General features: G+C 42.4%; 2 protein-coding genes across 5 annotated transcripts in view; one reads left to right on the forward strand and one right to left on the reverse strand.

Moving 5' to 3' along the window:
- The window catches only part of sfxn2 (sideroflexin 2), an 85838-nt gene extending 66854 nt beyond the window's left edge, over window positions 1-18984 (reverse strand). For 2 of the 3 annotated variants that reach the window (XM_043713053.1, XM_043713054.1), the window contains exons 1-3: window positions 18830-18984; window positions 6257-6442; window positions 2816-2986 (exon numbers count right to left, since the gene is read on the reverse strand). In XM_043713053.1, the coding sequence (XP_043568988.1) occupies window positions 2816-2986; window positions 6257-6426 (341 nt within the window). In that variant the 5' untranslated portion in view covers window positions 6427-6442; window positions 18830-18984. The remainder of the gene's footprint in view (window positions 1-2815; window positions 2987-6256; window positions 6443-18829) is intronic. The other variant, XM_043713052.1, reaches the window with a different exon arrangement.
- Window positions 18985-19124: 140 nt separating this feature from the next.
- Window positions 19125-25693, forward strand: part of arl3b (ADP ribosylation factor like GTPase 3b) — a 24116-nt gene continuing 17547 nt past the window's right edge. For both annotated transcript variants that reach the window (XM_043713056.1, XM_043713055.1), the window contains exon 1: window positions 19125-19230. In XM_043713056.1, the coding sequence (XP_043568991.1) occupies window positions 19153-19230 (78 nt within the window). In that variant the 5' untranslated portion in view covers window positions 19125-19152. The remainder of the gene's footprint in view (window positions 19231-25693) is intronic.

Below are 25693 nucleotides of genomic sequence, written 5' to 3' on the forward strand. Positions count from 1 at the left end.
GTTGAGGCTGCAGATCTTCTAACTGGCCTGGGGGGTGGGTAGCTCTCCTGAGGAGGGTGGCAGATACTTACGGAGCTGCTGCCTGTGGAATTGGGAGGGGATCACACCTTCTGTCTGCACCTGCTGACAACACACATTTCCAGCCAACTTCGGGACCTTGGTAAAAGCCTACTCAACGTTTCAGCTCTGCAACCTTCTCTCAGAACCCTTCATCAGTCCTGAAGGAAGGTCACTGGCCTGAAGCAGCAACTCTATTCCTTTCTCCACCAACACTGCCAGACCTGCTGAACATTTCCAGTGTTTTCTCACTTCAGATAACCAGCATTTTTAGAATCTTGGAATGCATACAGTGTGAAAACAGGCTTTTTGACCCAACAAGTCCAGACTCACCCTCCGAAGACTATCCCACCCAAACCCATTCCCCATTACTCTACCTTACCCCTGATTAATGCACCTAACCCGCACATCCCTGGACACTATGGGCACTATGGATGGAAACTGGAGCGCTCGGAGGAAACCCACACAGGGAGAACGTGCAAACTCCACACAGACAGTCACCTGAGGCTGGAATCAAACCTGGATCCCTGGTGCTGTGAGGCAGCAGTGCTAACCACTGAGCCACTGTGCCACCCCATTTTCTGGAGACATAGCAGGGATAATATTTTGCGTCCAGTGACCCTTCTTCAGAACAAAGGATTTCTCTTTGCTGCCTGACCTATTGAGTTTTTCCAAATATTACTGCTTTTATTTCCAATTGCCAGTATCTTTATTGGTCTTTATTGCCTTTATTAGTCAGTGCATTGAGTATAGGAGCTGGGAGGTCATGTTGCTGTTGTACAGGACATTGGTTAGACCACTTTTGGAATATTGCATTCAATTCTGGTCTTCCTGCTATAGGAAAATGTTTAAACTTGAGTGGATTCAGAAAAGATTTACAAGGATGTTGCCAGAATTGGTGGTTTTGAGCTATAGGGAGAGGCTGAATAGGCTGGGGCTTTATTCCCTGGAGCATCAGAGGCTGAGGGGTGATCTTACAGAGGTTTATAAAATCATGAGGGGCATAGATAAGGTGAATAGCCAAGGTCTTTTTCCCAGGGTAGGACAGCATTGTTTTACAGTGAAGGGGAGGAAAGATATAAAAGGGACCTAAGGAACAAGTTTTTTTTGCAGAAGGTGGCGTGTGGAGGAAGTGGTGGAGGCTGATAGATGGGTAGAAGGCATCTAGATGGGTATATGAATTGAAGGGGTTTAGAGGGATATGGGCCTCATGCTGGCAAATGGGACTGGATTAATTTAGAATACCTGGTCAGCATGGGCGAGTTGGATCAAAGGATCTGTTTTCGTACTGCACAGCTCCCTGACTCTCCCTGCAATTCTTTGAGTTTTTTATTAGTATTTTTGTTTAATTCATTCATGGGATGTGGGCATCTTTATCTGAGCCATAATTTATTGCCCATCCCCAATTTCCCCTTGAGCGGAGTGTCTTGCTCATTTCAGAGGGTGGTCAGGAGTCACCTACATTGCTGTAGGTCTGGAATCACAGAGTCCAGACCATGTAAGAACGTCAAATTTCCTTCCGAAAACAGGGCTTGACAGGGTAAATATTGAGAGGATGTTTCCCCGCCACCACCGGAGATTCTAGGACCAGAGGACATAGTCTCAGAATAAGGGGTTGCCAATTTAAGACGGAGATGAGGAGGATTTTGTTTCCCTCAAAGTCTTTGGAATTCCTTGCCACAGACAGTTATGGGGACAGAGTCCTTGTGTATATTTAAGGCTGAGATGGACATATACTTGATCAGCTGGGGTATAAAAGGTTATAGGGAAAGGTTCGGAAAGCTGCAAACCCTTAAAGAATCTGATATTTTCAATGATGACCTAATGGTAAAAATGTAACCACTGCCCATTGTTAAAAATGGACATTAGGCTATGAGCCTACTGAATCGTGAAGTACACTGAAGGGGCCGAATGGCCAACTCTTACATTTTTGGTCTTATGGTCTTATCTACAGAGATCCAGTGCACTTTTGTCTAACCTGTTATGATCCTGTTTTTGTAGTGTTGTTTTCCAAACCAGAGTTTTCCCAGAATCTCTGTACTCCTCCAATTCTGCCCTTTTATCTATCCCCGTTTCCCATCACTCCACTAAAAGGTGGCCCTGGACTCAGCTGCCTGAGTCCCGAGCTCTGGAAGTCCCTCTCTAAACCTCTCTCTCTTTCCTCTCCATTCGAACCTCTCTGGGCTAGTGATCATTCATGTGCCTGACATCTTGATGTCAAATTTGGTTTCATAACATGAAACACTGTGGGAGTTTTAACCATGTTGAAGGTGCTACATTAATGCAGGTTTCTGTTGTTGCAGCCATCAAGATCCTTCTGAACATGTGTAAAAGGTCACTTCTGGAAGCCCTATTCCTACCTATAATATGATTCAAAATTTTATTTCACCCATCTGGGCACACCCCAGGAAGGTGGGATTCAAATAGAGTCTTTCTGATTTATTTCTACCCTCAATGAACATTACTTAAAGCAGATTTTCGGTGCTTTATCATATTTTTGTTCATGGGAGAGCATTGCATGTAGATTGGCTGCTACATTTCCCACATAACAACAGTGATTACATTTTAAGTGTACTTCATTGCCTGCAATGCACTTAGTTCAGGCTGTCCTAAGAGTGTGAAAATTGTTAGATAAATTCAAGTTGAATTTTTCTTTCCTGGTATTCAGATTTGAGATGTTCCTGGTCTGTACAGCGGTTGGATAAATCCCTGACCCATTGGATCACAATAAACCTTTAACCAAATCCTATTGCAGTACCTGTAAAACTGCAGCATGAAGCCGGTGATAGCCATTCCACCAGGGACCTGAAAAGACATTCGCCCAATTAAATTCATCCTTTCTCCACTGTCTGGGTGAAATGCAGAGTCGTACAGTTTCTTCGCATAGTGTAACTGCTCCTCTGTCGTACCTGGAGGCACAGACCCTGCTCTGGAAAATAAAACAATGCAAACAAAGAACAGGGTCAAATATTCTCTTCCTTCCAGATTTGTTTCTTTTCCAGTGCCCTTGTTGTTTATTCATTCATAAGGTGTGGGCACTGCTGGCTAAGTCACATGGGTTATGTGGGTGAGCTGTTGGAGTATCAGTATCCAGTTTCCTGTCAGCATTGTGCAGTTTTTTTTCATCCATTCCTGGATTTTCGGCAGTGCTGGCAAGGCCAACACTCTTTACCCATTCCTAAGTACCCCTAAAACTGACTGGCTTGCCAGGCCACATCAGGAAAGCAGTTAAAGCATCAGCCACATCGCTGTGGGTCTCAAGTCACCGAAAGGACAGGCCAGATAAGGATGGCGGATTTCCTTCCTTAAAGGATATTAGTGAAATAGGTGGATTTTTACAACAAATGATAATAATGGTTAGCATTAGTCCAGCTTTTTATTTCAGATTTTAATTGATTCCAATGTCACCATTTGTCATGGTGGGGTTTGAACCCACATCCTGAGAATTTTAGCTTGAGGGTCTCTGAATCAATACTCCACATACCACATACCTCTCCCACTTTGCAACATCCTGTGCCTTCAGCCAATTTTGTGATATCATATAGAGTGAATCAAATTGAAGACTATGATGCTAAGGACTTCAAGATGAGACATTAATTGGCTGAAGAAGAATGCAAATTCTTCAGTCTTGGCTTTTGCCATGGACTGCTGGGATCTCCCATTGTTTAGGATGAGAATACTGTATAGCCTCTACCTCTTGCTAGTTGTTTAATCATCCACTACCATTCATGACTGAGACACGACAGGACTGTAGTGGTTAAATCAGATAGTTTTGGGGTCGTATAGTTCTGCCTACTACACACTGTTTCTTCTGTCTGACACAAAGTAGTCATATATGGTAGCTTCAGAAGGTCAACACCTCATTTTTAGATATGCCTGGTGTAAGACTTCCTTCAGTCTTCATTGAGCCAATATTGAACTTCTGGTTTGATGGCAGAGTTGGGGATATGCTGATCTAGGAGGTTACAGATTATAATTGATCAAAGTCTGTGCCCAATTTTGAGTTGCTAGATCTGTTTGAAGTCTGTCCTCTCTAACACATAGGTGGTACCACAGGACCTGATGGGGGATATCCTCAATCTGTTGATGGGACTTTGTACCCTGCAGTTTTCAGAACAGTAGGCGAGACCTCATCAGCTCAACAGAATCGCAGCTAACACGTGGGACTAAAAAAGTGATGGTGGGCCCCATAATGCAGTACCATTCAGAATGATTCAACAATGGTGTATGTGGTAGACTCACACCCCAACACCAGGTGTCACCTTTCTCACACAGAGCACAACCAATAGCATCATTCCCAAGTCAATCCCAGTTAGTTGAAAGGTTCCAGTTGAAGCAGTAACATGTCTTTTCTATTCCAGATGCACACTAACCCACTGTGCGTTCTATAGTTTCAGGTTTACAGTTTTAATGAGTGCTTTTGCACTTTCATGTCTCAAACATTTCAGTAGCGGTCATTATCTGCTTTTAGAGCCTTTTATTTCACATTTTAGCCTCTGCTACTTAACTGGGATGGATTTGGATGTGCCTTCACTGGTGTTAACACCTGTTTTCTATTTGCTGGCATCAACACTAAGTACTTCTGGGTGTGTTTAATATCCTGCAATTCTGTTTGGCGTTATTAAAATTTAGTCCTTCAATTTTTTCATTTATTTTCTGGGTGGCGTGGGAAAGAGAGAGTAATTACCCTGAAGGAATGGGTAGGATGGCTAGGTCAAGATGACAACTGCAAATAAAGAGCTTTGTGATTCAACAATGTTTTGATTCTCCAAGGTTTGTGGAAAACAGTAAATGCTGTTCCAAAACTGAAAGAAATGTTTGTAATCTGATCCTGGGAAAGCATTAGCCTGTTTGCTTAGCATTTATAGTTTGAAAAATATTGGAGTCTATCAGTTAAATTGTACTGACTGGAAATATGGTGGAGGCAGGTTCAATTGAGACATTCAAGAGGGGCTCTGAATGATTACTTGGATAGAAAAAGCAGGAAATGGGCCAAATGGTCTTCTGGTGTGCTGTAATAATTCTGTTTTCCTGTGAATTACCACATTTAACAGGAATGAAAATGATAATTCTGTAGCATTACAGATGACAGGACATTGCTAACAAAAACAGAAATTGCTGGAAAAGCTCAGCAAGTTTGGCAGCATCTGTGGAGAGAAATCAGAGTTAATGCTTTGGTCACTGAATTGTTCCAGAGTTGAAACTCTATTTCTCTCTCCAGAGATGCTGCCAAATCTGCTGAATTCCTCCAAGACATTTTATTCGGTAGTTACCCCATTGTTGTCTTTGGGGCTTGGCTGTCATTAAATTAGTTGCCACATTTCTGCTTCCTGGCAAGCAGTTACACTTCAAATGCATAAAAAGAAAGGCAAAACATTGCAATAAAATAGAGAACTATAAATGCTGGAAATCTGAAACAAAGACAGAAATTGCTGGAGAAACTCAGTCGGTCTGGCAGCATCGGTGGAGAGAATGCAGAGTTAATGTTTCCAGTCCAAAGACCTGAGTCAGTTCTGAAGAATTGTTTAATAATTTGCCTTTGTTCTTTCCTCTAGCTAGCCCTCCCTTTCTGCTTCCCTTCTGATTCCTGCTCTGCACTTGCTTACGAAATGTTGGAAATTTCTATTTCAAGTTTTGTTGAAATATTGTTTCTCTTCCTCTTTCTCAGATGCCAACTGTCCTGCTGGGTGCTTCCAGAGTATTCAGTTGGATTTTAAGCACTTTGGGATGACCTAGTGTCGTGGTGGGTACGATATAAACATAGAGTCACACAGCATGGAAAGAGGCCGTTCGGTCCATCCAGTCCATGCTGACCAAGTTTCCCAAACTAAAGTGGTTCTATTTGCCTGCATTTTGCCAATATTCCTCTAAACCTTTCCTGTTCATGTACCTATGCAAATGTATTTTAAATGTTGCAACTGTATTCGCATCTACACATCTACCCACTTCCTCACGCAGTTCATTCCACACACAAACCACCCTATCTATTTTTCTTTATTCAGTTGCAGTGATGATATTTTGTAAATCCCATCAGTAAATATATCATCTCACCACGAAGATCGGAAAATGTCAGCTCCTCTGCTGACATTCTTGTCCCTCTGTCGGCCAATTGTCGATTTTAACAAGCTGACCAGTGATCGATCCATACTGACCATGTTGTCATACTGGAACAACCTGATGAAATGATTCAATTGCATACCTGAAACTGTCAACCAGGTCCTTGGCTTTATCGAGGGCTGCATTTGATACTAACACCGTGCGAGGATCTGTGATGTTGAAAAAGTGCTTAAGCCTGCCCACAAAAGTTGTCTGATCCCAACGAGGTGCATCAATGTTAAACTTAGAGAGATCCACTGTACTTCCTGACATCTTGGCGCTTTCAAACCTGGAAGATAAAATGTGTTTTGTTCTAAAATGCTTCATCTTAATAGTACCCTACATCCATTAGTTAAGTATGATACAGTTCTTATCAGGTTGATGTGAGAAAGTGTTGAACTGTTCTGAAGGAATGTTCATGAAGCACCAGGTGGATCACAGATGTTTGTAGAATAAGGTTTGTACCATGGCTAACTATTACAATGAATTCTCAATCCCCTTAGATTTTCGATTGGAAGGAGTGAGAATCCCTATAGTGCAGATAGCAGCCATTCTGCTTATCACATTTACCCTGACCCTCCGAAGAACATTCTCCCAGACCCACACCCATAACCATAACCCCACTTTAACCATGGCTAATCCATTTTGTGGATCTTTGGATGACTTGCCCTTCATGAAATCGTGCTGACACTGGCGAATTAAGCTTGGTGACGCAAGGCAACATTTTCACATGGAGTATGATGTGGATCTGGAACGAGCTGCCAGAGGCAAGTACAGTTCTAACATTTAAAAGACATTTAGACAGATACATGCACAAGAAAGGTTTACAGGGACATGGGCAAGGCATAGGCAAATGGGACTAGTCCAGTTTAGGAAACCTGGTCGACATGGACATGTTGGGCCGAAGGGCCTGTTTCCACACTGGATGACTCAACGACTCTGACTCCTAACCATAACCCTAACCCTAATTGTCATTCATCACCTAACTGGTGCACTATCCATAGCAACACTTCTACCAATCAGAATCCACTTGCCAACTAATCAGAACTCTCTTCTCAAACAGATTAAATGGTATTTTCCCTTTACGTTGCTTTTTCTTGTGGATTGTCCTTAGTGCAAGACAAACTTGTACAAAATTGTGTATTTTTCAGCAATATTCAACTCTACACTACGAAACAATTATTATGGTCAATCGTTATATTCACTGGGAAAAGCCGTTCTGCTTTTACACTTAATCCTGTTAATCATTATTTCTATTTGCAACACGAATGTCAAATCAGAGGCTCAATTTCAGCATCTGCCACTTCCATTTGGGTTTGGGGTTTGTGATGGATGAAGGTTCCCTCAACTGAATCCTGATAATGCTCCAACTAAATATCTATGCTTCCCCCCATCCCCAGCAAAGCCCTTGCAATCTCTTTCTTGTACTAATGATTCTTATCCTCTCAAGGAAATTGCCAATTTTACTGGTAAAATAAAGTGCTGTAGATGTTAGCTGTGGAGTCAGCACAACAAAAACAAGGTTACCATTGTTCATCACCTGACTGAAATCTTAAATCCACATGGGTTTATACTGAATTTCAGTCCCACATTACAGAATAAGGTCAATCAATCTCTCTGTATTTCTCTTGATGAGTGTACTAGCACATTGTGATTAAAGACAATCCCACAAAAAAGAAGTAAGATGCTATCAAAGTAATGGTCTATGTAACTTCTAACATATTGCAGCATTTAGGACTCAATGATATATTGAGGAGACAATATGATCCTCCAAATCATGCCCTTACTTTTCCTGAGAGCACTGACTTTTGCCAGGATAGAGTTACGATGCTGAATAGGCAAGTTGACAGGACATATCGGAATGGAGTTCTGTCTGAAACCAACCTCAAAGAGCTCTTAATGTCCAAGATGTCAAGAATACACAAGAAACATTTACTAGATGATACCAGAAATTTCAGATTCCCTACGTGTGGAAATAGGCCCTTTGGCCCAACAAGTTCACACCGACCCTCCGAAGAGTAACCCACCCAGACCCATTTCCCTCTGACTAATGCACCTAACACTACGGGCAATTTAGCATGGCCAATTCACCTGACCTGCACATCTTTGGACTGTGGTAGGAAACCAGAGCACCCAGAGGAAACGCACACAGACACGGGGAAAACATACAAACTCCACATAGACAGTCGCCCAAGGGTGGAATCGAACCCTGCTCCCTGGTGCTATAAGGCAGCAATGCTAACCACTGAGCCACCGCGCCGCCCCAAAATGCAGGGCATACAATTTTTTTAACAAAACCATCAGAAGGCTGCAGGCATCTCAAACTCACTGCCTGTCAGGGGGGTTGGGGTAGAAATCCTCATAACATCTCAGAAGTATTTAGATGTGTACATGCGATGCCAAGGGATACAAGACAATGGGCCAAGTGCTGGACGATTGGAGTGGAATAGTTAGGTGGTTGTTTTTACTGACACAGTCTTGATGGGCTGAAGAACCTATTTCTATTCTTCAACCCCTGTGATTCTTCGATGTTATTTCTTTTTTTTCTTATGGGATGTAGCCATCACTGGCAAGGTCAGCATTTGTTGCTAATCCCTGATTTCCCTTGAAATGAATGGCTTGGCTCAAACATTTCAGAGGACAGTTAAAAATAAACCACATTTCTGTGGGTCTGGAGTCAGCTATGGACCTACAGAAGTCACGAGTAGGCCAGATCAGCTGATTTCCTTCCCTAAAGGACAATAGGGAATCAGCTGGGTTTTTACTACAATTGACAACAGTTTCACGGTTGCCATTAGACTAGATTTTAATTCCACAATTTAATGAATTCATATTTCACAATCTGCTATAGTGGGATTCAAAGCCAACTTCCAAAACATTGGCTTGAGTGTCTGGCTGAGCAATCTAGTGACATTACCACTACGACACACCTCGCCCATATGAAAGGACAAAAAGGTTGTCTCTTTTCTCTTGAAAAGAGAAGGCTGATGGGGTGACCTAAAAGAGGTATTTAAACTGAGCAGATACTGGATGAATATTGTCACTGGTGCATGCACAAAACTAGGGGCCTTTCAATTTAAGACCACTCCCTCCGTGACTCCCTCGTCAGATCCACACCCCCCACCAACCCAACCTCCACTCCCGGCACCTTCCCCTGCAACCGCAGGACGTGCAAGACTTGCGCCCACACCTCCCCCCTCACCTCCCTCCAAGGCCCCAAAGGAAACTTCCATATCCGCCACAGATTCACCTGCACCTCCACACACATCATCTATTGCATCCTCTGCACCCGATGTGGCCTCCTCTATATCTGCATGGGTTTCCTCCGGGTGCTCCGGTTTCCTCCCACAGTCCAAAGATGTGCAGGTCAGGTGAATTGGCCATACAATTCAGCACCGCCTTCCTAACCTGAGATCTTCTTCCCGACCTCTCCGCCCCCACCCCAGTCTGACCTATCACCCTCACCTTGACCTCTTTCCACCTATCACATTTCCGACGCCCCTCTCCCAAGTCCCTCCTCCCTACCTTTTATCTTAGCCTGCTGGACAAACTTTCCCCATTCCTGAAGAAGGGGGTATGCCCGAAACGTCGATTCTCCTGTTCCCTGGATGCTGCCTGACCTGCTGCGCTTTTCCAGCAACACATTTCCAGCCTTTCAATTTAAGGATCATCAGCAAGTAACAAAATATGGCATTTAGAAGGAATGTACTTACCCAGAGAGGATGGTGAGAACGTGGAACCTGCTGCCACAAGGAGTGATTTAGCCAATTGTCCACATGATTTAAAGAGGAGGCAGCCAAAGAATGTGAAGGAGGAGGGAATAGAGGGCTATGCTGATGATGGAAAAACGGAAGAAAGGAACATAAACGCTGACAAGGATTGTTTGAACCATTGGCTCATTTCTGTGCTAGATGTCCTACACAGTCAACTCAAGCAGGCTTTTCATCTGGAACAATTGGAGGACCATCAATCACTAACTGAATGACATTTTAGCCCCTATGCATGAAGACCAGCTCTGCTACACCTAATGGTTGAGATTAGAACACCTCTTATTGGAGACACTAATCTAATGCTATCAGTATAACCTGATGTTCCCTTCTCCCTCCTGTGTTTATGTCACCTCCCTTTAAATACATGTACGCTGTTTAATTTAACCACTCCAGTGGTAACAAGTTCCGCATTCTTTTGCTGCTGCCTTGGTAAAAGAATTTGCTGTTTTGCTTTTGCAGACTATCCTATATGAATGGGGGAATGGAGAATCACTGACAGCAACATCTGGATTTCTGCATTTTAACTGCTCATGTGCGGGCTCCAGATGGTTTAAATATAAAAAGGTCTCCCATTTAAGATAGAGATGGGCAGAATTATTTTTTCCTACAGGGCATTGAAAAGCTGATGAAGCCTCCTCTTCAGACAGTAGTGGAGGCAGGTTCACTGAATAGGTTTAAAACAGAGGCAGAGAGAATCTGGATGGACAAGCAAGTCAATGGATATTGGGGCAGACGGGGAAGTGGAGTTGAGATCACACTCAGATCATCTTTGATTGCACTGAATGGTGCAGCAATTCAAGATGCCCAGAGGCCCACTGTTGCTCATAATTCATATGTTCATTAAGGAACACAGGAACAAGAGTAAGCCATTCAGCCCCTTGAGTCTCTTCATTCACATTACATGTTGGATAAGGATCCTATAAGGAGTTTATGTCGAATTGTCTCTGTCCCTGATACTCAACACTGCACTATCAAGATAATTCTTGGAGTCCTGAGCCATAAGTGATTGTGCAAATGATTTTCAAACCAGCTACATGCGAATGTTATTTCTACCTCACCGAAGTCTTACTGACTCCACGATAGCATTATCTGTTGAAGATAATTTCTGCTTCACATTGACAAGGAAGAATCTTTTCTCATTTTCACAAAATGTACTGCCCTGATCAAGCGCATGACATTTTATTATGGCTGTAAACAGGAGGTATATAATCCAGTGATCTGTGCTAAATCATTTAAAACTTCCTTGCCTGTGAATGTGGAATTCTTAAAACAGACCGGCATAGATTTTCAACGTTAAAATCTAATGATCTGGTTTCAGCAGCAGTAATAATGGCAAAACTGTCAGCATTCACCATCATTACTTCTCTGAAATTGACAGCAACTTCTGGAGCCTGCACATGAGCAGTTAAAATGCAGAAATCCAGATGCTGCTGTCAGTGATTCTCCATTCCCCCATTCATATAGGATAGTCTGCAAAAGCAAAACAGCAAATTCTTTTACCAAGGCAGCAGCAAAAGAATGCGGAACTTGTTACCACTGGAGTGGTTAAATTAAACAGCGTACATGTATTTAAAGGGAGGTGACATAAACACGGGAGGGAGAAGGGAACATCAGGTTATACTGATAGCATTAGATTAGGAATGACTAAACTGTTGGTGCTTCTTCAGACTGCAGTCTAATTGAAGTCACTGGATTGATGACAAATGCTCTTGAATGCCAGTAATTTCACTGTAAAAACCTTTAAAAAGTTACTCATTATTAAAATGAGGCATAACTGGCATTTTAAGAGCTTGCTAAGTTTATAATTACTGCAAACAGTTCACTGAGGCTGAAAGAAAATTTTATAATTATTGAACCTCACATTATTCCATTAAGAAAGTTGCACAATTTTAAGAAGTTTCTGATATTTTATCTTTTACATTAATCCGATGTGGAAATGTCAAATCATTTATTTTTCTAACGGGTAAAATTTAAAATTAAATGTGAACGTGTGGTTTACTGGTTGGATTACTGTCTGTGAGAATACTTCAGTGTAATTGGTTGCTTATCCTGCTTGATGACTATAACTTTTGCTGCACATCTGTACATCCTCATGACTTGACGGCACATTCAAACTGACGCTGGGAAAAGGAAGTAAAGATCTTTGAAGGCAGTTTTCTCTGAAGTGAACAGCAAGCGTTGCTGCTTCAGCTGTGACCGTAAAAGCCAGGCCATTATTGTAGAGCAGTTTAGATCAAAGATTTAAATCTGCTTCTATTCCTTCAGCTTCTGGCTTGTCAGACAAAGTAAAGCAATACAGTGTGAAAAAGGTTCTATCTTTATCCTTACAGTAAAATAAAGGAATATTAAAATCACAGATAATATAGAATTGTGTATTTCTTCCCCTATTGCTTCCATACTAATGCATTCTCAGAGTAGGGCAGCTTCAGAATTCTTAACATTAGCCGTACTGAAATGAGCAGTTGTACAAGGCTCTCAAGGGATGGCCAATCACTCCATAGAGGGCTGCTCAGGGAAGGTTTTAACAGGATTGTAGTTCCAGTCAAGTGTTGAGTAACATTGTCATTTGTTCCTTACAAGCAAGGCAATGTTGCATTCCAATTCCCATCTCCCCAGTATCAATGGTCGAGCCTCTGTGGCCCTAGGCCTGGAATTCTATCCTTAAACGTCTCCACAATGTGCAAGGTACAAATCAGGAATGTGATGGAATACTCTCTGCTTGTCTGGAATGGTGAGGCTCCAATAACACTCAAGAAGCTTGACACACTTAGGACAGACTACATCCACCATCATCCACTCCCTCCACCACTGATGCTCAGTAGCATCAGCTACAAGTTGCACTGCAGCAATTTACCATGGCTCCTTAGACAGCACCTTCCAAACCCATGAATACTGTCTTCTAGAAGGACAAGAGTAGCAGATAGATGGGAACACCATCATCTGAAAGTTCCCCTCAAAGCCACTTCCCATCCTGACTTGGAAATATATCACCATCCTTACAGTATCGCTGGGTCAAAACCCTGGAACTCACTTCCTAACAGCATTGTGGGTCAATGTATACCAAATGGACTGCAGTGGTTTTACAGGGCAGCTCACCACCACATCTTGAGGGCAATTAAGGACAATAAATGCTTGCCAGCCAGCAAAGTCCACATCTTGTGTGTGAAAGAGAGAAAAGCAAGCCATGGTGTATTTGTATAACTTGCAGTAGAATGTTTGCATGACATAGGTCAGGAGAAAGTGAGGTCTGCAGATGCTGGAGATCAGAGATGGAAATGTGTTGCTGGAAAAGCGCAGCAGGTCAGGCAGCATCTAGGGAACAGGAGAATCGACGTTTCGGGCATCAGCCCTTCTTCAGGAATGAGGGGTCAGGGTCAATAAGGTGCAGAACTTTAATTCTGGAAAATACCATCAGTTCCACAAAATAAAACACGGCTGTTTAAAGCATAACAGATGGTTGGTATCAGGTTGCACAGACAATAACTCAACTGAGCAGTTCTGATTGTCAGACAAATCACTTATGCACGTTAGTGGAGATTAAAATGTTTTGTCCGAGATTGGGATACTAACAACTATTTAATAGACTTTGTACATTTGGATAACCCACTTTGGACTTTTTAAAATTGATTATTTATGTAGCAAATAGTTTACATTGCGTAAGCTATCAGTCAAAGGCAATCATTTTTAACAAATAAATGCCGAGCTGAACCTGAGTGTTTGATGAATATAGTTATATCATGAACTCTCTTTCTGGTTGGATATGTTAATTTTAGAACCAATGGCAGGAGAGGCCAGGACCCGAAGGTACAGCCTTAGAGTAAAGAGAAGACCTTTCAGAACGGAGATAAGGAGAAACTTCTTCAGCCAGAGAATGGGGAATCTGTGGAATTCATTGCCTCAGAAGGCTGTGGAGGCCAGGTCATTGACTGTACTTAAAACAGAGATAGATAAGTTCTTCATTACCAAGGGGATCAAGGGTTACAGGGAGAAAGCGGGAGAATGGAGTTGAGAAACCTATCAGCCATGATTGAATGGTGGAGCAGACTCAACGAGTTGAATGGTCCAGTTTCTGTTCCCATATCTATTGGTCTAAAAGTGCCTACTGTAGCTCACTTATTAAGAAGTCCTGATGTGGCATCAGGTCCCACTTTGCAGAGTTGATCAAATAATCCCGACTGAAGCTTTGCTGCAGTATTGCGCATCTTTCAAGTGGGACTTTAAACTGATTCCTTATCTGCTTGTGGAAGATCCCATGGCAACATTTAGGGAAGAGAAGTAGAAATTAACTTAGTGCCCTGGACAATGTTCATCACTTAAATATCAATGATAAATGCAGGGCTGAATCGCAAGTTGTTTTGGCTAAGTGTCATTCTCATGAAATTCCTTGGATCTCTCGCCATATCTTTGGAAACTCATCTCGTTAAGTACCGACCCCAAGGCAGCCCTCTCACCCAATTCTAACCCCATCACACCACTCGCCAATCCTAGAAGAACTCATCACTGAATGTCCGCCAAAAGACCAGGATCCCTGGCATCCTGTCGTTTTTAAAAGGCTGCTGTGCACCCCAAAGATCACTGGTATCCCAAAGCTCCCCCGCTCAGAGATAGATGTACATTTGCAAGCTGTTAGACAAAAGGAAAATGTCACTGTGATTCTCTGACATAGACCTGGAGGGCCTGATGCTTGGGGTGGTCCACAGCAGGACTGGCAGAGGAAGCCATGCCACCAATTCTGGACAGCCTGGTATGAGGTTGCCATCCTGGTTAATATGGTCTCCGTGGGTCCGGAAGAAATATCCAATAAAAGATCAACAATCCACTCCATAAGGTTAAATGCCACAGCTTTCTCTCTGCAACCTCACAATTACTCTCTCTACTAATGTAACCACCATCCATCGAGACTCATGCTTGTCACTCTCACTATTGCCCTCAACATCTCCCCCACCAGATAACCCCATTTCCCCACAACCTCCCATATCTCAAGCCCAGCATGGCCTCTGTGCTTTCCATTCACCTATCTATGACACCCATCACCTTCCAATTCCCTGCAGGACTGTGAGCAGCTATATTGCCTATTTTCCTCTCACTCAATGCTCCCTTTCCCGCTTTCAAGGAGCGGAAAGCCCACTACAGAGTGGAAAAGGCCTGCATGTGTGGAGGTTTCCTGACATCAAGCTCCTCACCCCTTTTGAGAGGAGATCCTGTCTCCCTCTACCTCAGAGGTGAAGATACTGACCCTCCAGCATCTGCAGTCCTCACTTTTGCCTACATTAAGAGAATGGGACATTGGTGTACAGGACATTGGTGACTTTTAGAATTCTGCATACAATTCTGGTCATCCTGCTATGGGAAGGATGCTGTTAAACCTGAGAGGGTGCAGAAAAGATTTACAAGGATGTTGCCAGGACTGGAGGGCTTGAATTATAGGGCTGAATAGGGTGGGGCTATTTGCCCTGGAATGTTGGAAGCCGAGAGGGTAACCTTATACAAGTTTATAAAATCATGAGGGGCATGGATAGGGTGAATAGCTAAAACTCCTTTCCCAGGATAGGGGAGTCCAAAACGAGAGGGCATAGACTTAAGGCAAGAAGGGAAAGATTTTAAAAAGGACCTGAGGGGTAACTTTCTCATACGTGTATGAACGAGCTGCCAGAGGAAGTGGAGGAGGTGAGTACAATTACAACATTTAAAAGGCATCTGGATGGATATATAAATAGGAAAGGTTTAAGAGGGATGTGGGCCAAATGCTGGCAAATGGATGAGAGGTTGGATTGGGATGTCTGGTTGATGTGGACGAATTGGACCGAAGAGTCTGGTTCTGTGCTGTATAATTCTATGACTCTATAACTACAGGTTTCAAACAAATTGGACGGACAGGAGTGTAAGTACATCTATACAATGCCTTCCTTTCAGACCATGGAGATACATTTTCATGCTTGATAACATTTGTGATTTTTCTCCATTCAGTTCTCTCTTGCATCTGTCCATATTCGCCCCGCCATTCACTGCGCTACTAATTATCCTGGAAGCTAGGGCATGAACTAAGACTGCACATCAAGGCAAACAATCGATGATACATAAATCTCAAATCTTCATCCCAAACATGGAAGATATTTTGCTTCAATTTTTCAACTCAGAAGGTCCTTACCATCCTAGAGATGAATGATGAATACAGGCAAGAAGCAATTTTCTGATGACATTCTGAATGCCAGTCGGGAGGTACAATGGCTGGGAATGCCCTTTGATATAAACACTGCTCTGGGACAGTGTCAATGAAGAGAGCACAAGATAGTCAGTGATCTTCCCACAGTGGACATGACCGTGGATTACCTATGGAGATTCAAAGGAAGAAGCCACGATCGGAATCCAATGCAGTGAGACTGAGAGCGAGCCAGATGAACCTGAAGCTGAAGAGGAAGAAATGCAATTGAAGAGGACTGAAGTCAAGTATATGGGTCATTGTCCATGTAGCACCTTGGTCCTAGAGGAATGCTGTCCCCTTTTTACTGTATCAGTTGTATATGGTAGAAATGACAAATTAGATTAGATTAGATTAGATTCCCTACAGTGTGGAAACAAGCCCTTCGGCCCAACCAGTCCACACCAACCCTCTGAATAGCAACCCATCCACACCCACTTAGCTACTCTTGACTCTTTATTATGCAGAAATTAAGAGAGGTGAAAACAGTGCAACGTTTGTTGGATTTTTGCTTTGCTCCCTCAGCAAGGTTAGCAAACCTCTCCACAAGCTCACTGCAAAGGATACGTAGTGACATTGGAGCAGAGGGCAAGAAGCCACTTTGATTCGCATCAAACAACTAGTGACACGGCAAGTGCTGAGTTACTACGATGGCAATGATGAAGTCACCCTGCAGCATGATGCCAGTGAGACAGGGCTTGGAGAAATCCTCATGTAGCGAGGACAACTTGTTTCATTTGCCTTCGGGGCATTCCTGCAAACTGAATTACATTCTCCCAAGTCACTGAATCTAAGAAAGAGCAGGTGCCAGAAGCACAGGCAATACAACTTGCATATACACCAATAAAACATTCAAAAATTTTAAAGATTATGAATTATATTCCTGTGTTGAGACACATAAAGTGGGACAGATTAAAACAAATGAACAGTTTTTGTTCATAAGGGAGGATTTCTTTATATATCATGTATATTGGGTACTCTGCAGTTGCAAATTATAGTTCATGTCTTTTAAGAAGGTCATTTGGAGAAAAGTATTTACACACTGTACACTGACGAGCAGTGGCCATGTAACCTGAGTTTAGAGAAAGATGCATTGCATGTGGAAAATGAAGTTTCTTGACACTTCACAGCAGAGTCCCGATGTCACTGCGAACAATTAGCACTTGTTCAAAAGGCAGAAATTGCATTGGTTTCATTACAACAAAACAAAACCTATTGTAACCAGTGCAATGTGATGCAATATCTCACCAGGCTACCCTAGTTAAATATGTTTCCATAAAGTTAAAGAAATGTGACTTTTGCCATCAAACTCTTGAGAGTGCTAATGGCCATAAATATGTAAACAAAAACTGGACATACAAAGACTACTACCTATTTAGTGATCATTGATAAACTACTAATTAGTTTGGAAAATGAAACACTGACCATTCATATATTAATAAAGGACAGAGATTGCATACCAAGCAATTATCAGAAAGAAATTGAATCATTAAGTTCAAAATTATTTCCCATGAATATTCAAACAAAAGTAATATACACTTCATATAAACTCTCAACTATGTTTCGGATGATTTTGGCTTTAAGTCCTATATTTCAAAGCTTTGACACAAAAGTTCAGCCTAGTGCTCAAAAGCTTTATTAATAACAGAGTACTGTCCTGTCAGAGGTGCCCTTTTTCAGACAAGGCATTAAATGAAGATCCTATTTGGCCTTTTAAAGCATCGTTTCAAGAAGACCCACGGAATTAACTTTAATGACCTGGTTGATATTATGTCAACAAACATTACTGAAATTATTACTATCACATTGCTGTTTCTGGGCATGCAAATTGACAGGTGCATGTCCTATATTCCAACAATAACCACACCCCCAAAGTACTACACTCGCTTTGAAGTGGAGGAACCAGTGTTGGACTGGGGTGGACAAAGTTAAAAATTATACAACCTTAAGTTATCTCGAGAATGTGACCTAAAAAAATGTTCTGGGATATACATATTAATGAACCGAGACCTGCAACCCATTTTAAAAGGTGAAAGACTCAATAGCAATCTAGGTTGGTTCAATGTATCATATTCCTGTGAAGCTTATGCTCGAAATGTTGATTCTCCTGCTCCTGGGATGCTGCCTGACAGGCTGTGCTTTTCCAGCACCATACTCTTCTACACTGACATCATGTCAGTTGCATGACACTGTAATCTTTTGCTATAAATTCTGTGTCTTATGGTCCTGCTCTACAGCTACCTGATGGAGGAGCAGTGCTCCAAAAACTAGTGCTTCTGAACAAACCTGTTGGACTATAACCTGGTGTTGTGTGATTTTTAACTCGCTTTGAATCACTTTGGCACATCGGAGGTCGTGGAAGGCACCATAGCAATGCAAGTCTTCAATGTGACAAGTGGCAAGTAATTGTTGCACGAATCGAAAGCAGCTTGCACGGGCCGCTGAATGCATCGGTATGGAAACCTGCAATCATTGATTTGCCGCCTGTCGGTCAAGCGATCGTGACAGAAAGTTGCAATGAGGAGGGGAATTGAGGAGCAGCGAGTGGGTGCTAGCGGGGGGGTGACACGAGTACAAGGCAGGGCAGGCAGCCGGGAGTGACAGCTCCAGGGGGAGGACAACACCACTCGGCTCCAAGCATTACGAGCGGGGGAATTAAAGCAGCGAGCAAAGAAAGGAAAAGACTGCAACAAAGTTATGAACGTACCTGGAGAGTTACTGTATCTTTTATTTGTTACTTCGAAGCCCATCGGGCGCCTGGAAAACAAAGTATCGATTTGACTGCTTCCCTCCTCCGGCGGTAGCTTCCTGACCAATCAGCGCACGGCCTGTACGTCACCACCCCCTTCCTTTTCTGAACCCGCCCATCCACCCATCAACTGGTGACGTCACGCACCTGCGCAACCGTCTATGACGTGATTCGCAGGTTCGGCGAGGTCGGAAGATGAGCGGGTGTGGACGTGGACGTGGACGAGGAGGCGGGGCTGGTGATGGTCACATGGCCTGTGACCCGGCTTGGGGGACAGCGTGATGACATTTGCCTGTGCGTCATTGCGTACTGACGTCGCCGCCCCTAGTTACCCCCGTCGCTCTGAGGAGGACAAGATGGTGAGTGAGGGGACGGAAGAGAGTGAGGGGCAAACCGGGCGGGGGATGGGATGAAACGCCGGGCGCGATTCTCTCCGGGTTGGAGGGGGTGTTGGTTTATTTGCCCCTCTCCCTCTCCGAGGCCTTGGGCCCTGAAGTGAGCGGTTGCTGTGACGCCATGGCCGGCCGAGCTCAGGCTGCGGGGAGAGAGTGTGTGTGTGTGGAGCCAGGCCCAGGCCCAGGCCCAGGCCCAGGGATTAGCTGTGCCCTCACCGCGGCGAGGGCGGGAGGGAGAGAGGGAGGGGGCTTCGTAATCCCACACCGCCCGCTCCCCAGGCCCCGCTCCCTCTGCTCCTTCCACCGCCTCCTGCACCCCGTCTGGTTTTTCGCAGGAGCGGTGTTGGCTTTTGTTGTTGTTGGTGGCGGGAGCCCAGAGCTGGGAGTAGTCGCCCACTCACACCCCCTCCAGCAGCACTCGGTGTTCCCCTCTGAACACTCCCCACCCTGCAGACCCCGCTGTGTGTGCGCTCCATCTGTGTTCCCAAACCGTGCACCGCCGCCTTGTTTTCTTCCCATTTGTCTCCACACGCCAGTTAGAATAGTGAATTACAACTAAATTCCTATAGTTGGGTTTATCAACCACTTCAAAAAGTGTGGTGCTGGTAAAGCACAGACGGTCTGGCAGCATCCGAGGAGCAGGAGAGTCGACGTTTCGAGCATAAACTCTTCAGCCGCATCACACTTTTTGACTCTGATCTCCAGCATCTGCAGTCCTCATTCTCTCCATATCAGCTCATTCAGAGCTATGATCTTTTATTTTCTTCAAGATATGTGAACCTAATGTGATCCTCATTGCTCTTCCTGGGTTGAATAAATGGGTAGAGTCATGATTCAATGAGTTTGTTGTTTTTATGTGATTAATCTTCTGGTCATGTTCTCCTTTTAAGTATTAAAGGTTTGTAGTTATTATTACATTTTAACATGCTTATTTTAACAATTACTTATTTTTGAGTTTGACTTGATATGTAGTCATATACAACATACAGTTTGTTCACAGAATGTGCCCACAAATATCAACATAGTGATTTTGTTTAATTTTAGGTGGTTTTGATTTGAGTGGGAATATTTGGTCATAATACTAGAATAACTTATTTGCAACTCTTGGAGCTGAGACACTGTTGGAGGTTGAATGACTCATCTAAAGGACTGTAATTGCTTTATATCCTAGATTATTCTAAAGTAAACTTTAGAGTCAAGATGCAATTTTAAAGTGAAGTCTTAATGATTGTTAGTTGGTTTTTAAAAAAAGATATTGCTTATAAAGTTGTCAATATGACACAACCAAATAGGGCACCTCAGAATTAACAGGATGGTAGTTTAAAACAAACTGAGTAAGACAGCTGTTAAATCAGTGGTATCATTCAGAAGTAAACTGACTGAGCTTATGCATGAAACATCAATTCTCCTGCTCCTCGGATGCTGCCTGACCAGCTGTGCTTTTCCAGCACCGCACTCTTTGACTCTGATTCAACAAAGAGTACAGAAAATAATTGCTGGGCTACAAGGAGAGGGCACTGGAGTGGGACCAGCTGAGTTGCACTTCCAGAGATCTATGTGGTGAACCACCTGACCGTTTCTATGTTGTACCTATTCCAAAAGCGTGTATGGTCTGAAATCTTTTCCGGTAACTGTTACCTGAGAATTAGCCTTTATATCTTTTCTCCTTAGATCCCCAAAACTGAATTTAGTGTTGTTGTGGTGGCTAATTAAATCTCTGTTCCTATGTTATCTTTATTTCCAGTTATTATGAAGCTTGCATTTAGAATTATCAAATTCTTTGCCTGTTGGTGGTGAATTGATTAAGAAAATTAGTTGTAGAGGTCTACAGTATGGGAAAAAGGGCCTTTTGGCCCCTTAAATCTGCATTGGTCAAAAAAAAACCTAATTATTCTAATCTTATTTTCTGGCACTCGACCAATAATCTTGAAAGTCTTAGCATCACAAGCACATATCTAAATGCTTAAATGTTATGATGGTTTCTGACTCTATCTCCCCTAAGGACAGAGTTCCAGAGTCCTTCTGAGTGGCAAGGAAGATTTCCTCACATCCTCTGTAAATATCCTGTTCCTTACTTTTAATCTCTCCACCAAAGGAAAAGTTCCTCTTGCATTCAAGCCTAGATCATTTATATGTACGACAAACAGCAAGTGGCCAAGCACTGATCACTGCAGAACTCCACTGGACATCTGCTTCCAGTCACATAAATACCCGTTTACCTGCCACTCAACTAATTCTGGATCCAACTTGCCAAATTTCCTTGGATCGCTTGGCCTCTTACTTTTTGCTATCTGTCTCCCATTCAAGACCTTATCAAAAGCCTTGCTAGAGTCCAAGTAAACAAAAGCAAATACATTGCCCTCAAGTACACAACTATTCACCAAGTCAAAAATTCTTCAAGTTGGTCATACAAGACCTCCCTTTAACAAAACCATGCTGACTGCTCCTGATTAAACCTCGCCTCTCCAAACATAGGTTAATTCTGTCCTTCAGAATAGTTTCCAGCAGCTTCCCCACCACTAAGGGTAGATTGGTTTATTTAAGCAGGATTAGTCAGGGTAAGCATAGGAAGGATGTTAATGACTGGAACCAGCGATTAAAGTTTAAGGATACAAGTGTAAACTATTTTGGACTGAGATTAAAAACTTTTTCACCCAGAGAGTGGTGAGCTGTGGAATTCTATGCCATAGAAACGTTAGAGGCAAAAACATTAAATGGTTTCAAGAAGCATCGTGATGTCATTTCTAGGGCTAAATGGACCAACTGGTATGGGAAAAGATAGGGAGCAGATACTGATTGGATGATCAGCTATGATCACATTGAATCAGAGAGCAGATTCAAAAGGCTGAATGGCCTAATCCCCATTTTCTGTTTCTCTGCTGGTTGTAGTAGCGGCTGTATTTGAATTTCATACTAATTAGTTTTCACTGGGAGAGAAATTGGACTGTATGGTAACAAGAGTCCTGCTGTAGAGAAGTATTTTTAACAATGATCATCCTTAAAACATTGAAGAGATATGGAACTGCAGCAAGTATCTTTTATAGGATAGAAATTTGAAAGATTAGCTGTTATGAAACAATTAGGGTATCACAGTATTCTGCACAATATATTGTCCTGCATCCAGGGTGGAATGATGGTGGGGGTGCTTCACATTGCAATTATTCAATGTCATGGTGCTTTCTCAGTGGGGTTAATTTGGAATTCCAGGATTATGTCCAAGCACTGGTAAAAGGTTGGCAATGTAAATCTTGTAAGGTGATTTGTGATTCAGATATGATGGTGTTCCTATGGCATGATTGCATTTATTGACACACTTATCAATTTCTCAGTTTCAAACATCTAGTAATAATCAGAGGCTCATTTGAAATGGGTTATTTTTACACTCCTGTACAACTGTCTCCAGAATCTCCTGAGAGACTATCTTTGGTTCCTCTTATTTTATCTGCATGCTGCTGTTCAGTGACATCATCTAAAACACTGTCAAATTCCATGTGTTTGCTAACAGCATGCAAATTACCTCGCTGTCACCTCTCCCAATTCTGCTACAGCCTCTAAGCTTTTCATCTTGCACTCAGGTTGATTGAGGGCATTGCCCTGAGAAATAAGCCAGAGAATGGCTTTGACCTATTTTATTGAGTTGAAACAGCTAGTGTGTGCACATGTTCTTTTTGTTTGCAAAGAGCAGAGCACTGTGCATTAATATATATTTAATATGTACGGTTTTAGGTACATATAAGTGCACCACATTAAAAGCTCAAACTACAATTATAAATTGGTTGTCAGTGTAATTCCTTGTATTATCCATTAGCCTTATCCGACTAACGTTGTCTAATTACAAAATTACATCTAGAGTTGCAAGATTTGTAAGTGCAGGCTGGTTGCAAATGTTCAGTACTTTGCTCATTGTGAATAACCAAAGCAATTTGCTGTTTGAGAGGTTTGGGGACATATGGCCTAATATTTGATGTCACTCTGACACAGAAATTCATATACCATATGACTCACTTCAATGAGAAATAAAATGTCTTTGAAAGCAACCTGTTAGTGATGAACACCACGTCAATCCAAGATAGTCTAAACTAGACTAGGTACTTCTCAAGACCAAGAGTAGCCACCAAAACTAACATCATTTTCCAAGTTCTGTACCACCTGATGACTAACCTTTTGTTAGGTGATGAGATAATCAAAGTGACCTTGTTCTTGCCAGTCGACATGTCACAGACCTGCTTCTGTGAAGCAGTGTGTGGCACTATCCTATTGATTTAGATTTAACTGGTGATAGATCTGGTAGTGTCCTGGACTGGTATTCTTCTTTTACAATTTCCATTATAATAACCACTTGGTTCCAGATTTCAGCACAATCTTCATTCAGACTTGAGCCCTGGAGCTGAATGCCAGAGGGATGGGTAGAAAGCTGCCTTTAATAAGGCAGAACATCACTAGGAATGTTACTAATAGTACAATTTGAATTTCATATTTATATTTAAGTGAGCATGTTATTTAAAATAATTGGCTCCAATAAAACATTTTAATGTTTGACCAACGGAGCCAAAGGTACAGTGATTGAAACTAGATTCCCTGTTACAAGAACATGTAGCTGTCTTTAGCTGAACACTTCATGTTGGTGATGCTAGAAAGATTTAAGCACACATGAGTGAAATGTAGAGTAATGGATGAACGCTAATGTTGAATCTACTGTTTACCTATTTTTCTATAGGGTCAATTGTTTGCAGAGAATTGCAGGAAATATTGCTTCTTTATATAAATTTAAAGAAAGCAATTCATTTTAGATGTCTAAACTTGAAGATTGCAGCAAGCTATAAACCATGTTGAAGGATTGGGAGACGCTGGAATAATGTCAGGCACAGTTTAGTTCAGATAAATATAGCGTGATGCAGTTTGACAAAAGGAAAGATGTGGAAGATGTTCTTACCACGGATGTGCTGAAGCTGTTGGAACTGGCAAGCGCTTCAGGTTATTAGTGTTCAGGTCACTGATCCCAACAGTCCACTGTCCTTGTGGTACTGACAGCATCTGGCACATGCTTGGTTGTGGTCTGTTCTCTATTTCAAAAGTGATGTAATTGGACAACATTCTTGATAGACTTATATTAGAAGTTACAAGTTTTACTGGTCTTTGAGTTGTCTTTTATGAGAAAACAAAGGAAAAAGTTGACAGATTAAGATTTGGAAAGGATTTGATAAGTTTAAAGCAAATTATTCTCCTGTGTGGTATTCCATAAAATAATAAAATCTGAATTGGCTGAAATTCCTTCAGCAAAATGGTGCTAAGTATAGGAACAAACTGACAGTTGAACAAGAAACTTCTGGATGTTTATAAGAACAAGCTCCTGGCAAATAAAAAATATCTATTTTGTAAATGGCATCTCAAAGAAAAGAATTGGGATAGTAATTTGGCCATTATGCCAGTCTGCCCAATACTGTACCTGAGATACATAACACAGTGATAGGTTTGTTAATCTGGCTCTGAGTTGCAGAATTTTACTCTGGATCCTAGTATCAATTCTGTTGTTCTGGGTAGTGAAGGAGGGACACTTTTACAAATGACATTAGGTGAGACAGCAGATCTTGAAACCAAACCTTTGCAATGATTACCAGTTACCTTTGGTTGTTAAGCAGTTACCATGAGACCAAGTGTTTTGAAGAAGTGTGTCTTGATTGATGTATGGCACACTTAGTGTTTTGTGTAATACACTGTAGATGCAAGAAAGTGAATAATGGGAATTGGGGAGTGGTGCTGCACAGGAATATTTTGAATTTTTCCAATTGCTGCTTCCCTGTGAAAATTTGAAGGGCAAGTCATAACTGCTACTCCTGTGAAATGGATAGATTGAAAAAACAAGAATGGGAAAATGTAGGATCCTTCCCATACAGATGTGAATGCACCAGAGTTGATTTTAATGCTTACAATTGGTTGTGCCAACTACAATTTGTTTAAACTAAGAAAGCCACGAAATGTCAGCTGACCTGGTCATAGTGTGTAGGAAGATTACGTTAAATATACCACACAGGCCATTCATAGAGTCATAGAGATGTACAGCATGGAAACAGACCCTTCGGTCCAACCTGTCCATGCTGACCAGATATCCCAACCCAATCTAATCCCACCTGCCAGCACCGGCCCATACTCCTCCAAACCCTTCCTATTCATATACCCATCCAAATGCCTCTTAAACGTTGCAATTGTACCAGCCTCCACCACATCCTCTGGCAGTCATTCCATACACGTACCACCCCCAGCGTGAAAATTTGCCCCTTCGGTGTCTTTCATATCTTTCCCCTCTCAACCTAAACCTATGCCCTCTTGTTCTGGACTCCCTGACCCCAGGGAAAAGACTTTGTCTACTTATCCTATCCATGCCCCTCATAATTTTGTAAACCTCTATAAGGTCACCCCTCATCCTCCG

Source organism: Chiloscyllium plagiosum, chromosome 22 (genome assembly GCF_004010195.1).
Source record: "Chiloscyllium plagiosum isolate BGI_BamShark_2017 chromosome 22, ASM401019v2, whole genome shotgun sequence".
NCBI classification, from domain to species: Eukaryota; Metazoa; Chordata; class Chondrichthyes; order Orectolobiformes; family Hemiscylliidae; genus Chiloscyllium; species Chiloscyllium plagiosum.